Source organism: Buteo buteo, chromosome 9, assembly GCF_964188355.1.
Source record: "Buteo buteo chromosome 9, bButBut1.hap1.1, whole genome shotgun sequence".
In the NCBI taxonomy this organism is placed as follows: domain Eukaryota; kingdom Metazoa; phylum Chordata; class Aves; order Accipitriformes; family Accipitridae; genus Buteo; species Buteo buteo.
The window spans coordinates 26,627,455-26,642,154 of NC_134179.1; the positions used below are offsets into that span (position 1 = coordinate 26,627,455).

Below are 14,700 nucleotides of genomic sequence, written 5' to 3' on the forward strand. Positions count from 1 at the left end.
CTAGAAAGACATTGATGTTACAGAAAATCATATGTACATGTCACATTTGAATGTAAAAGGCTTTTCACATTTAAGCTTAAAATGTTAAATTCTGATTTATGAATCCTGCTGCTATAAACATAGGCTTAATACTTAAATATTAATATGAAAATAGTACTATTTTAAAAAAGTATTTTTAAATTTAAAATAAACTATGGACAAGATCCAGTTGGTTTGAAATCAACATTCTTTAACTACAGTAAGTGACCCACTTTTCTAAACACTGTTCTTGCTACTTGGCAGTTATAACAGAATTGATTAGTCCATCTACTTTAAAGTTTTTTAGGTTTGTTTTGGGGTTGTTTTTTTTTTGTTTTGGTTGTTTTTTGTTGTTTTTTTTTCATTTCCCTAGTTATATCTTATTTTTCGAAGTCAAAGTCTTGTACTTTATCTACTAATTGGCAAGACATAGTTGATATGTAATTCATATGTAACCTTTGTGCCCATTTCGCTATCATCTCTTAATCCCTTTACATGCAAATAGAAAGTACCACCTTTCATGCAACTATGACATTTGTGTCTTTCATACCAGGGAATCTTGCTTTGGATTATATACATAAGCCATTCTGCAACACTTCCATGACATTTGAAAAAATGTTGGAATATTTATAGTAATAAAAATTAACCATAATTATCCAGTCTGTTTATGATAACCAAAAAGAGAAATACTTCTTTTTCACTGTAACAAACAGCATATCCAGCAGAAAAATCTGTCTTGAGCTATCCTTTTGGAAAGGAAGCAGATGTTAAGAGAATTTCATTTAAGCACAGAAGTGACACTGTGAGGATAAGGACTGCTAACAGGAGATCCATTTAGTTTTAATTTTGAAAGGTATTTCAAGGAAATCAAACCAGAAATGAAGACTAAAGAACTATATATTTCTTTGACCCAAGTCAGTACTAGCGTTTACTTTTTAGAAGTTACAACTGTTTTAAATTTGCTTATAGGAAGATACAAAAGGAGTATAGCCACAGATTACCAAGAGAATTTGATCACTTCTGACCAACAGCTAAAAAATGAGGGAAGAAAATGGTCAAGGGATTATGATCAACTATTTCTTGTACATGCCACAAAATTACAAAAAATTCCCTGCAGACCTGTAATAAAACCCTCCCCCCATCTGAATGAGTTTCAATTCCCAGGTAAAGATGAATCAACAAAATTAAAATATTGTGCTGTTTTATTGGTGTAAAAATCACACAATTGCTAGTTCTGATTCTGCAGAGATACATCCATGCAGTTAAACATCTATGATCCCACAGCCAGAAGAAGCCATTAAATAGAATATCTGCTGTTAGTCAGCAATTAATGCAAATTTACATATGAGATCAAAAGGTGTGTATCGTACAATATACAACAAATCCTAATACAGTACATCAACCTGAATAGCAGGATACACTCAGGGAACTCTGTTAATAGTGAAGCCTGTCTATATGCCAGAGAAATAAGGCCTGGAAACAAGATGACAGAAGGTACCCCAAAATTCCTAAGAAGCAAACTGTTCGGTTTTTGTTTGGTTTTTTTTTTCCTGTTTTTTTCTTTTTTTTTTCCTGGGAATTAGAAGTTCATAGAGGTATTGACACATTACTTGACAATACAATTTGTTACAGTGAAGACTGGTGGATGTGATCTGTTATTAAAAGCTAATGTGTGAAACATGCAATTACAGGTGGTGCTTAGGTAATGTGTAATTAATATGCTGGGGATTTATACCCAACCCTTTTCACAAAAGAGAGGACTGAAAAAGGTCTGTTTGATAGACTACCAATTGTACCATAAATCTTTATATGCATGCGGCTGAATTGGGATCATGAATGGATAAAATGTGAACACCTGGCAATCTGTGGTTACATACTCTATAATGTATGCAACAAAAACACAAAGTCAAATCCAGTTGATATGGCAAGGAGCCTGCAAAAACTCTGTCAACCTGAATAAGTTGGTTTATTGCAAAGAGGCAGGCTTTCTAGAATTGTGAACAACTTTCCAATTGTGAAAGGCAGCTTGGGAAGTAACATTGGCTGATGACAGATTACTAGTTTTTCTCTTTTCTGGCACAGTAAAATAAATGCCACAGCAAAAGAATATTTTATGTGCTTAAAGTCAACTGATTAGCAATCCTCTTCTGCAAAGATGTTTCAACGGGGAAAAAAGAAACCACTAAAAAATTCCAGTTGGAAATTTTGGTGACAAACTCTGCAAACTCAAGTCCAACAAAGATCACGGATGCCCACAGAAAATTATGAGAGGCAGTGTCACATTCAAGGAAAAAGTTTCTGTTTTCTCTGTACTGAAAGTAAAATACTTAAATACAAAAGTGGACAAATTGACAAAACAGAACCACAACATTTAATGTAGAATAGAGTGCACTGAGCTAGATGCATGGATCTTTAAATAGGCTTTGAAACCAATACCCCTTTCAAAATTAGTAAATTCACAGTTAACGGCAGTAGGCTTAGAGGTGAGAGAAGGGTCGAAGTTGTTCCAGTTGGACTTCCAGGGAGATTCTCTCTTCAAGAACATCCTACAAAAGAAAGATTTTTCTACTGACTGTCCACAGAGAATGAATATTAAAAATTTCCTCATGTGATCAAAACTGTTAAATGTCAGCTTCAGTTTTGAGAACTAATGTCTTTTCTAGAACGTGGAGAACTCTTCTGGTAATCTGAATGGAAGATTGGCTAGCTAGTAATTACTCATAAATGAAAATCAATACTTTGCTCAAAGGTGAAGCCATTTAGTATTTTTTCATTTCTTTCAAATCACCCCAAACCACAAAGTTGTAACCAGCTGCAAACCCAACTATAATATTTTCAGATGAAGTCTAAAATGTTAAGGGGGTAAGCTCTCATCTCCATTAAAAGATTGGAAGCTCAGGGTTTTTTCCCCAGTTTTTCCTCTTACGTGAATTTTATGCACCTTGATTCTCATAAATAGTAACAAGTGAAATTCAGGCTTCATAAGTTTTTAAAATGGCCTATCTTCCAGTCTAGACAGTATCACATTAATTCATGTTTACATTTAAGTTTTGGGTTTTTTTATATTAACTTGATAATTAAAGTAGATATCTTAAGGTAAGAAAGATGCCAAGAGAAAGATGTTAAGATGGTGCCTACAGATAAATCCAAAACAGTAATAGCTGACCTAAATAATAAGAACAATAGTCATCTGTTTAAGCTGCAAGTTTTGCATTCCAGATTGTGTTTAAAAATATTTATGATTTTATTAAGACTTTAAGGTTTGCTTTTTCCTTCAGAAGAAAGCAAACCCCTTCAGCTACTGTTCTCAGTACTGCTTTTAAAGTATCTGATGACCACAACAGCTACCTCTAGTTATTAATACTAAGTTAAGATTTCTGATTTTTATTTTTAGTGTAGCTGAAAGCAAATCAATACATTGAAAAACGTGTTTTGTAGTAGTAAAAGTGTCCTTTGTAATTTCACAAAGCTTGTCACAATTAGGTATGTTCTATGATCTACAAAGACAACTAAATATTTTGTATCAACATCCTCTAATATGTATATCATTGGTTTGCAGAGATGCCTGTTACTGTGCCTCACTAACATCTTGCCCTCTCAGGCTCTTCTCTTGAACAGACAAAGACTACGGAATTACCTTTAGTTGCTGCTGTAGTTCACTATTCAATCTGGCCAAAACAGTGTTGGTTTCCTTGTTACGTCTGATTGATGCCTGAATTGCCTTCTTGTCTTTCCCCACTGATCTGAGAATATATTAGAAGTATTGTAATAAGTCATTTCATTGCTTAGCTGAGTATCTCATTTACAGTCCCTCTTTTTTAAATGAGCAGAATCCTCTTTTCAAATTTTTTTAACTTGTTACACTGTTAATTTTCCCTCTTCTGCCTGGCTTGATTAACCTTGTTTGTTTGCATGGAAGCCACACATACTTGGTTTCAATGAAACATCAAGCAGCACATTTTAAAAACTTGTCACGATCAATTTTCTTAAGTCCCAACACACCATACCACATTCATTTACCTCAAAGTTATTAATGTAATAGTCTACTTTCATGCTAGGACACAAAGACTGCACATTTTGGACTGTTCATAGCAACCATTATTTCAAATTAAACACTACATCTTAGTACTACCACCACTTATTTCCAACATACTTGCAGAAGTTAAAAAAAGAATTCACACTCCAAAATTCAAGATCTCTAAAAGGTCTCCAAGTGGTAGAGGCTTTGGGATGATCTTGTTTAAAAACCAAAACCCTTTAAACTGTTAAATTAATTTAGTTTAAGCACACTGAAATTTTTTGCAACTCCTGGAAAAGAAAGCGTGTATGCTCTTTAAATGTAAATTTTCCAGTAACAGATGTATTGATACACTTCTTGGGTTACCTAGGAATAGATGGCTGTGAAGCAAGAACAGCAGCTATGACACCTGTTTTCTGTGTATGTTCCTCAGCTTCAGGTCTTAGCTCATCTTCTGATTTTAATCTTCTGCGAATAGGCTTTGGTGGTGGAGCAAGTGGGGTAGTGCCTTTACCCTGAAGAGGAAAACACAGCCTATTAATTCTCACGAACTCCATTTTACTGGGATTGTAACCTGGTAACTTGTTTGTATTACATATTCGCAAAACCAGCTACTGAGCTAACTGAATTTACAACCCATCAGATATTTTCTGACAGACATCTAGTGCTTTCTCATATGGTCTGGGAAAAAAAACTTTAAGTACTAAATCCTACCCCCTGGTGAAAGGGCAGGAGGTTGCTAAACACCGACAAAGAACTGTGCAAGCAGAAACACCATGGTACAACTGACAACTGCAAATACACAACATCTCGGAGCACGCTTTCGCCTCAGTAATTATGTGTCTGTAACAAAAAAAAGCTACTGTTAACCAAGTTCTGCACTAAAAGTTTTGCTCTGTTTCAAAAATTGTGCCTACTTCAAGCTAAGACCTAAGAAAACTGGGTTCAAGTGGAAGCATATGAAGTTGCTGTTGCAAATCAAAGCAAACATATAATTTCATATATATCAGACAACTGTGCTCTCCTTCCAAGTGTACTTTGCATACCGCGCTAGTGGGGACATTAGCAGGTGCTTTGTCTTCAACTCTTCCATCTGCTTTGGCAACTCTAAGAGAACTTGCAGAATCAGAGGGCTTTTCAACCTAAAGGGATATAAACTACATTTAGAAAACTACTTCTTAACAAGTATTTCATTTGGCAACAGTTGGAATAAATACAAGTATGCTGCGTTTCTGATACATGAATACAGTTCACAACTAAATTCCAGTTCAAGTCTCTTTAGAAGCACAAGCTGGAATACAGCAGCAATACCTACTTTGGAGTAAAACCACCTAAAACTATCTTGGTCACAAACGCTGTTTTGGCCTGGGAGCAGCTTACAGAAGAGGCATATAAGTAAAAAGCTGTACTTCCAGAATCAATAGTCAGACCCGTATTTTGATACAGAAATTAAGATTCAACACAGAATCTCAAACAATTATGAAAAAAAGATTAAATAGTTACTTGAAAGTACTCTGCTCTCGAGCATTGTACTCCGGATGTTGGAAGACCTCCGAATAAAGTCAAATCCCCAATATTATGAGGCACTGTATAGTACAAAAGAGGCTGTGGCCAGATGATAAAGTGCTACAGCTGTTTCTGCTATTACATTATCACCATTATCTATTTATTACTGCCAAAGGTTAATCTCTCCAATGGAACACAATGTGACTGTTCTCCATCCACTTCAATGCAAAACAATCAGCAGGCTTAACTTAAGCAGTTTTCAGTGGCAGCTTAAGCTAACATAGCTGATTTTGCAATGAGGTACAATGGAGAATGCTCAAATGCCTCTACGTCATTGACCTTCCTGATTAAGGGAAGTAAGAACAAGTTGCTAATAGTTGCGAGGACTTTAAAGCACCACAGGTACTTTTGCAACTGAGGATGCAGAAGTGCCCCAGAGAACTTAAAATCTGGATGAAGGCTACAAACTATGAAAGGAAAACATGAAGTCATTCATGTAATAGCAGTAAGCTATTATGACATTAGTAAGAATAAACTCTGAGGCTTGCAAACTTTAAGTCCTGTGTCTGTAGTAGGAAACAAGGTTTTGTAAACATCTCTCTCTGTATTATAGAAGGATGCCAGAGCTCTATTCACTTTAGCTGTCTGTCCAATGGCTTTGAACAAAACCAAATTAATGGAATTCTAGCAGATGCTTACAATACTTGACAGTCATCTCATTTATTAAGACAGGCTACTTCAAAACTTGCCAGTTTTGGAAGTCTGACAAGAGTGAGCAGAAGAAAACTTTTGCCTGTACTAAGTCTTAAATGCACCAACACAATTATGTTTGTGCACACACATGCTAATAAGTACAAAGTCTTTTGAATTACAATCAAGCACTGAAAAGAAAGGAATTTCTTCTGCCTAGGTGTTTAGCCATTACTACATAAGCATAGCAGTGTGTAATGTAATTGATTTCTAGCAATGAATTAGGATGCCATTAAAAAAACCACTGAGTTGAAACAGTAGTAGGTTTTAACAAAGTCTCCTAACTGTTGGTGGTATTAAGCGATTGACAAGATCTTCACTTCTGCTCACCTGCAAGACTTCTGAGTGTGTTTCAATTTCATCTTCTTCCTCTTTGTTTACACCTGAAACAGCAAATGCCTCAAACTGGCTGAAGTCTGCAAAATTTGGCTGTTCTGGTATTTGCTGAGGTGAGGTACTGGTATGAGCTATTAGGCCTTCAGCATCTACTGGGCGATGCACATGAGGACCTGCACCCTGCAATAAAACAACAAAAATATTTAGTGACATTGTTCTTAACATAATTATCTGATGCAAAGAATCTTGCCAAAAAACAGTTTGTGACAGAACGTTAAAGATTATTTGCCTTTTTAGAGAAATATTTAAGAGAAAAGGAAGTTCAATCAGATGTGCTATTATCCAGAGAACAAGACCAAAGACAAATGCATTGTAGGACTCGCTAGACAAATTGGACAGTAGATGTTTCTGTTGTAACAGTCCAGCTTGGCTCCGTTAGGCTTGATACAGATTTTTAGTCTAGTTCCACAGGGAAACATGCTTATGTGATCACACTGTATGGAGTATGTCTGTCATTGTACCCTCTTTCCTTGCAGATTATTTCTGAATCCATTGACTGACTTCAACTGCTGGTAACTCAGATTCTTAACAACTAGCTGCTGCTGAAAAACAACTGAAAAGCAATTTTATCTGTCCCATGTCAGATCTGCACAGCAGTTGAAGAATTCAGCTGGTTGAGACAAAGGAAAAACAACTTTTTCAGTATTTGTTTTTTACCAAATCAGCTAAATGAACTGACTCAGACCAGGCCTGCAAAGATGACCAAGTCTATAACAAAGGAAGAAGTGGGATCACTCCTTTTCGGAGCAGGCATGTTATGTAAAACGATACCCTGTTCCATACAGAAGGAAGATAAACACTTATTTTGCAAAACTTTGAAAGAATGCTCTCACAGTCTGTGTTATGGCCTATTAGCTGTACAGGGACAGATAAAGAAATGTGAAAGTATAACTTTCCTCTCTTTCCTACAACTAAGAGCTCCAGAGCCATTCACTCCTCCCTCCTCAATCTCTACTTTAATCCCATCCCATGGTTCCACCAGAAGCAATTATTTACTCAGGAAAGGCTAACATTTGGCTATAGTCTAGGTTTTGCCATCATTCACATCCTGGTGGTTTCAAAAAATACCAAGCAATGCTACTCATTTTAGAGATAAGTCAAAATTCAGAGTTAGATAAAAATGACGCACCGAGTTAAGGGTATGATTTTTTGAAAGTGACAACATCACCTGTGAAGGCTGTGGTCTTGGAGGCACTGCAGGGGGATAGGCAACAACTCCAGCCTGTTGCTGTCCTGTAAAAAAGGCATCGTGTTTGGCCGAGATTGTTACTCTTCACATTACAGTGCTATCTAATTTTGACTCGTCAACATAAAGAAGTCCTGCATTTTGCCTACATATCAACCTGTCATATTGAGGAACATAATTGTAATGTCATCGCCTTTCAAATTTCTAAACACACAAAACAAGGAATCAGAACATGGATCTTGTCCTTTGTTCCAGCTTAAAGTACAGACATGGTCATACTTTTCTGATCTTAGTCCTTTTTTTCTTTTACCCTCATTATACACTCTTAACATTTTCTCACACTTCATGATTCTGAACTGCATAATACTGACAAGCCAGAAGTACAATAAAAACCTTTAAGCAGCAAAGCATCAGAAGTGACCTTTCGTAATTTCCTCTGAAGTGAAATACTTAACACCCATCTAATACATCTAACAATGAGAGAACTCCTCTTGAAAATTTACTGGCAGATGCAATTCATTGCATGTGGGTGCACTACCAAAATGTTATTTCCTGACTTTGCTTCCCACATTCACCCAAATGACTACAATGCCAACATTGAAAATTTACTTCCTAAATTATCTGTTTAAGCAAAGTGGAGTACAAATTTTAATACAGGAAGAGTGACAACATTTTCAGCTTTTTCATTCAGAAGCAGGGTTTTAAAAAACACACTCTAAATCTTTCTTCAGAGGAAAAAAAAAAATGTTTGCTTCAGAAATATATGTACTGAAAACGAATATACACTAGGAACACAGTGTATCTACCTGGGGTAACTGAAAAGGATCTGTTCATATCCAAAGATGATGATCGAGAATGAGAAGGATGAGGCCTTGGAGGGGGTGGTGGTGGCGCAGTGTTATCTGGAGATGTTCCTGAATGTGATCTGCAAAACATATAAGCTTCTGTAGAGATTTTAGGCAGCTACAACAGAACTAAAATTCAAAAGTTCTTCAAAGTATGCAGTTAAAAAAATAAAGTCTGACAGATGGAAAAGAGCCTGATTGCCATTGATTTTGAAGATTTCAAAATCAGTTTTAAACTTCTGGTATTCTTTGATTTCACAATTGTTTTTATATTTCTATTTACTTAAATCTCCATTATCCAAATTATTCTTATATTACCACAAGTAATTTACCTTTGGATAACCAATAGCTTGACACACATCCCAAACAATGATAGTTCAGAAACAGAGAGTCCTAAATACAGTAATTCTATCCAGATGGTAGTCACTATAATTTGCAAAGCATGTAAGATGTAGTCAAACATCCTGATTAGGTTTTAAATGGTTTAAGTTCAATGTCACTGAAGAAGAATATTAAGTTTCTGTTGGACCTGCCTTCATATATATTGAGCTTAAGAAGTACCTCAGTGTATGAGATAGCTATTTAATTCTCTACCTGAAATTTTTCAAATCTATATGCTTGGTAGCATCTTCAGAAATTTTAACTCAGTCTTAGGTAGGATCACCATCTAGCGGATACCTGTTGTAAGTTCATCGACCACACATGCAGAAAGGATAGAAGGATGAAGTACTGCACTAAGTGCCATTTAAGTGGGATTTACTGCATACAGAATTTTTGTACAAATTCCATTTAAAAACAGCTTGTAGAAACTTCCTAACTAGTCCAATCTGAGCAAGACAGAGTTACTGAATCACTGACGTGAATACAGCTACTCTTATTCAACTCATAAATAAGTGATAAAATCTTTTCTACGACTGACTTCTGTAACATTCTTCTGTAACTATCGTAAGATATAAAACTAGGAGAGGTAAGAAGTACCTAAATTTCACACAAAACCTGACATTCCTGAATGTGTAAGTCCAGACAGAAAACTGAGTTATCACAATAGAAAAATTTGCTTTCTTAATATACTCTCCAGGACAATGCTTCTGTAACACTGTGTAACCCTCCAGCTAATGAAATACAAATATAATTACACTAACACTTAAGGTCATCCCCCTAGCTAGTCTAGTATAAAAGGCACAAGTAGGATTAAAAAAGGGAGAAAGTGGTTTAAGGACACTCCTGAAATATCATTATCTGACATAGTCTTGTCAGTTTTTGCTTTCTGAAAATAGAAAAAGTACTCTGGACTGATGGTAGGGTTAAGGACAATGTAATCTCTATAGCTAAGATTGCAATTGGTAGAAGAGGTATCACTGGAAGGAAGTAAAAGAGGAAGTGGGAGAAAAATTTCCTGGATGGACACTGGCAGAACTGCCAGCTCTGGACAGAAGCTACCTGTGCCATCAAGTGGAAACTCATCAGAAAGCTTCACACATCCACACAAGTTCAGCAAGAGAACCCAACCCAAAATCAGAGATGAAAAGAAAATGTTGAAACCATCATGTTGATAGTACAAAAACATACATAGAAGCAGGACAGACAATCAAATTTGCCATTAAGTAACAATGGAGGAAAGAAGTTTTCAAGCTGCTGTACTGAACAGCAAATGCAAATCTTTCTTTGCTGTTGAAGTCACCATAATTATTTCTGGTTTGAAACTGACCTCTGAAACTGACTGTAAGATGGTTAATGGCATAGCTGGTGTTTAATCCTATTCAGGCACATTTAATGGGAACAATTAGCACCAGCTAGTACAGCACATTCTCTTATGTCAAACAATGCAGTTGTTGGTTATGTGCTTGCATAGTTTCCTCCAATGCCTTAATTTACACTGGGGCTATGACTATGCTTCATTATATAAAAGCCCATTACTAAAAGAAATTGCGTTACTGCTGTGATATTTCTAATTTATGTTTTATTCTTCTTTTATGCTACAAAGTCACAAGGTACTTCTCCATTAATGCCTAATGGATTTGTTTAAAAATACAAAAAATTGTTTTCAAGTAACATCATGATCTCCTATAAGCTTACATTCCCTTGTGTTTAAGGAGAAAGTCTTTATCAGGATTTCAGAATGAACGTGGAGTTTCATTTGACTGGCCAATCCCAAACTTTTTAGATTACAATACTTCTCGAATTTTCACTTGCACATTAACAGGACCAGCATACACTGTTAATGCATTAGAAAACACACTGCCTTCCAGATTCCTGAGCGTTAAAGTTAAGAATCTATTTAGCCATCATTTTACAAGATAACTGTCAATAAAACAGAAGCTCAGAACAGGCTGCTTTAAACACCTTTTATTTATTTTCTTCAATTGCTACTTTACTTACCGTTGCCGTGTTAAATCTATTTAGCCATCATTTTACAAGATAACTGTCAATAAAACAGAAGCTCAGAACAGGCTGCTTTAAACACCTTTTATTTATTTTCTTCAATTGCTACTTTACTTACCGTTGCCGTGTTACAGTACTTCCAATTTGCTCTGGATCTGAAGCATAGGAGTCCGAACTGCTGTAACCATCTGCTGGTAAAAGAAAGTACAAAGTTTCATATGTGTTTTGCAACATTAATATACCCTAACAGATATAGGTAATATATAATTTCAAATATCCCATTTTTATTTTTAAAAAAGGTTTATGTCCTTGTACTGCTTCCCTGTAAGGTATCATCTGGGCAGGATTCAAAATCCTTGAGTTTGAGTAATTGAAGGATCCAATACAAACCAACTCCCCTCACCCAGTACTATGAGTTGTTGGTTACTACGGGATGTACTTAAAAATAAACAATGACTATAGTGTTGTATTTAAAATACAAAATGCAAATTTCATAAGCAATCATTTTTAAACACTTGGCATTTTATCACTTCAACAATCTAGCCAACAAGAGTAAGGGACATCCAAGAAAAAAAAAAAAGCAAGGAGTAGGACATGCTTGATTTTAGAAGTCCTGAAGTATTGTCACCAGCCTTAGAAGTCAGAAAAAGGAAAAGATATCTACAGTACACAGATGAACTCAGTAGCTTTGCTACTACTGTAACTTCTGTACCTTCAAGGCTTGTACTCAGCTCCGTTTTGGACTAAATCTGTTTAAAACCTTTCCACTTTTGGTTAAGGCAACCTATAAAAATGAAAGATGCTATTACAGCATCACATAAGACAGCTTCCTTAAGGACACCGTTACCCTTAAATGCTGTGCAAAGCTTGAGGTTTTTTCCCCAGAAATGAGGAGCCTCACTAAAATCACAAGATTTGTGTGGAATGAAAGTAGACAGAAAAATGGATATCAGAGTAATTTATCACAAGGGATGATTCCAGAGCACGTGGTAAAGCACAGTCCAAGGTGGAAAGTCACTGGACCAATGAGACTCACCTGATTAGTTATCAGTAAAGAGGAAAATTCTACTGAAGAACATCAAGATTTTTCTGAATTACCCAGTCTCAAAGGATTACTTTAACCTCCTAGGACACTAAAGTCTTCAAAAGCGTTAAGACATGTCAACCAGCACTCAGAAACAAGAATCCTGCAGAGATGACTTTCCTGTTCAGCAAGGCACATTCTTACCTGTTAACTCCCCCACCCCTTAAAACTGCAGGTACATTAATCTAGTGAACTTGGCTTGAAACCTTTACCATACACAGTTAGCTGAGGAATACCCTATTTCAAGTTCATTTCAGATGAGAAGTTATTCTCTGCAGGTTTACAGGTGTGTCTCTAATGAGGACTACAGAGAATTAAAAGATGGTATCTATATACACATTCTTTAAAAAAAAAAAAAAGAAACAGAAGTGTCTACCACGAGATGACATTTAAGTTTTCAAGGATCAAGTGAGAAACAAGAATTCATGTAATCACACTTCTAAAAAGAAAAAGTATGCCCTTCTGGACCAAAAAGTTTTACATCATTTCAGTACAAAACTACTGGTTTTACACTGATAATAGAAGAAGCATTTCTAAACCAATCTCAAAAACATTTGGATAGTAAACAATTGTAATGGCTATATAAGGCAAAGGATGGTCACTTAGCAAATGTAATCTTCGTAACTGCACCAATATTGGCTAATCCAAACTCATGAGTTTGAACACAATCTTGAATCTAGTAGGATCCTTTTCAGTATTTCCAGTAATGTAAGCATGATAGGTGAAGTTTCTATCATGAAGGATATAGACTTTTGCAACATTATTTTTGTCCTCAAGGGAGGTTTCTACTTTTCAATGTTAGTAATACAAGTTACATCTCCAGCTTTGTAATTCATTATGAAGGAAGATGATTTAGATTATCCTTCCATTCTGACTGCAGTATTCATGATCTTGTTTATATCATTTAGCAGGAGTTTAAAATAACTTATTCACAAAATTTTCCTTAATGACATATTGAAGTAGTACATTGCTTTAAAGTTACAATTTGGGAAAACAGCAGTTATTTTTGCTCCTTTTATTTTTACTGGCATAATAACAGTTTCAACACTGTGGGTGTCCAGCAATCCAAAGAATTATTGATCAACTTCTCCAGTTATCTCTTTCTGAGGTTATAGATCCCCTCTCCTTCGTTCCAAATCACACGGCTTGAACAGAAAGACAATTCTGTAGTGCCTATGCCTACTGACTTCTTTCTTATCTCATGCAATGGAAAAGTTTGTCCTTGCTTCCTGGCTTAGGTCCAAGCTGCTACTTACAAATTCATAACTTCCAAGCTGAATTACTGCTGATGTAAAGCATGGAAAACAAAGATAAAATGCTAATTTCTCAACATCATGATGATGCTTATAAATCTCTATTGGTTCTCAGTTCAAATACTATTTTAATATATTGATCCATGAACAGTGCATTATGAGAAGTAAAATAATTAACCTGCATCTAAATTTTGATCAATAAAACACGAAGAATTCTGTACTCTTCTGTACAATGCAGAAAAAAGCATGTGAACCTATGAACAAAATAGTCTAGAAGAAAGGTTCTTTAAGAATGTCCATTTATGAAACAACACTTCCAAAACAGCAATATATAAAAAAGCTAAATAAACAACAAAACCTACTTAGAAAAGGACTTGCTTAAACTAAGATTGACACTCCCTATTCTCAAATGAATTCTGGCACAGCTAAACAACATCAAGCAACAAAAGCAAACACTGAAAACTTACTCCAGCCCAACAGCTCAAGGAAGTGCACTATAGACACCGTCACAGATTTAGCACAGAAAGTGCTCCGATAAGACTATTTAAAGTATGACAGTAAAGAACATTAAGAAATGTAATTACCAAGACGGCAAGTCCGCACAAAAAAAATTTGTTAGATTTATAGTGGTTTTTTAAGCATCAGAAATTCCTCTTCTAGAATTAGCTTGTATTAAATGATTTCTTCAGGATTCACCTGAAAGGTGTTAACCATCCAAATTACTTGCAATATTGACAAGAGCCATTTCTTCAGAAAAAGGATGGGCATCCCATGATAACTACAGTTTGAGGTACTACAGGATGGCTTTATGTTATGCTGCAATGAGGTTTGTTTTATTTCACTATATCTTTCCTCTGAGGGAAGAGCATTTCTTGGTATAATTACAGTTACAGGCCCTTTATCAAAGGTTAAGCTACACTTGGATAAGGAAAAGGGAGTACAGAAGGGCTCTCAGAACTTAGACCCTGCATATAGTTGTAGTTTCCCCACTAAAAGACCATGTCTGCTCATTCTTTTTTTTGCATCAGAAGACTACCTAGTAAAAACAGAACTCTGCTTGAGAAGAAAAAGACACGACAGGCTCAAGATGTTGCTCAGAACAAAGAGTGCCACTGAAACAGAGTTCACGAGGAAAGCAAGACATGTTGCAAAAAGGCACTTTCTAAATTACTCCTCTATTACAAACCAACCAAAATACTTCTGTCTTAATAATGCAAAAGACTCAAAGTAATGAGTTCTTCAAACCTTATTTTTACTGAAGA

At 35.7% G+C, this 14,700-nt stretch overlaps 1 protein-coding gene across 15 annotated transcripts in view; it reads right to left on the reverse strand.

Moving 5' to 3' along the window:
* Nucleotides 1–338: 338 nt before the first annotated feature.
* REPS1 (RALBP1 associated Eps domain containing 1) overlaps nucleotides 339–14,700 on the reverse strand; it is a 68,290-nt gene continuing 53,928 nt past the window's right edge. For 11 of the 15 annotated variants that reach the window (XM_075035831.1, XM_075035824.1, XM_075035823.1 and 8 more), the window contains 8 exons: nucleotides 11,220–11,292; nucleotides 8,681–8,799; nucleotides 7,857–7,921; nucleotides 6,623–6,808; nucleotides 5,083–5,178; nucleotides 4,403–4,551; nucleotides 3,656–3,761; nucleotides 339–2,564 (listed from right to left, as the gene is read on the reverse strand). In XM_075035831.1, the coding sequence (XP_074891932.1) occupies nucleotides 2,496–2,564; nucleotides 3,656–3,761; nucleotides 4,403–4,551; nucleotides 5,083–5,178; nucleotides 6,623–6,808; nucleotides 7,857–7,921; nucleotides 8,681–8,799; nucleotides 11,220–11,292 (863 nt within the window). In that variant the 3' untranslated portion in view covers nucleotides 339–2,495. The remainder of the gene's footprint in view (nucleotides 2,565–3,655; nucleotides 3,762–4,402; nucleotides 4,552–5,082; nucleotides 5,179–6,622; nucleotides 6,809–7,856; nucleotides 7,922–8,680; nucleotides 8,800–11,219; nucleotides 11,293–14,700) is intronic. The other 4 variants (XM_075035825.1, XM_075035833.1, XM_075035830.1 and 1 more) reach the window with 2 other exon arrangements.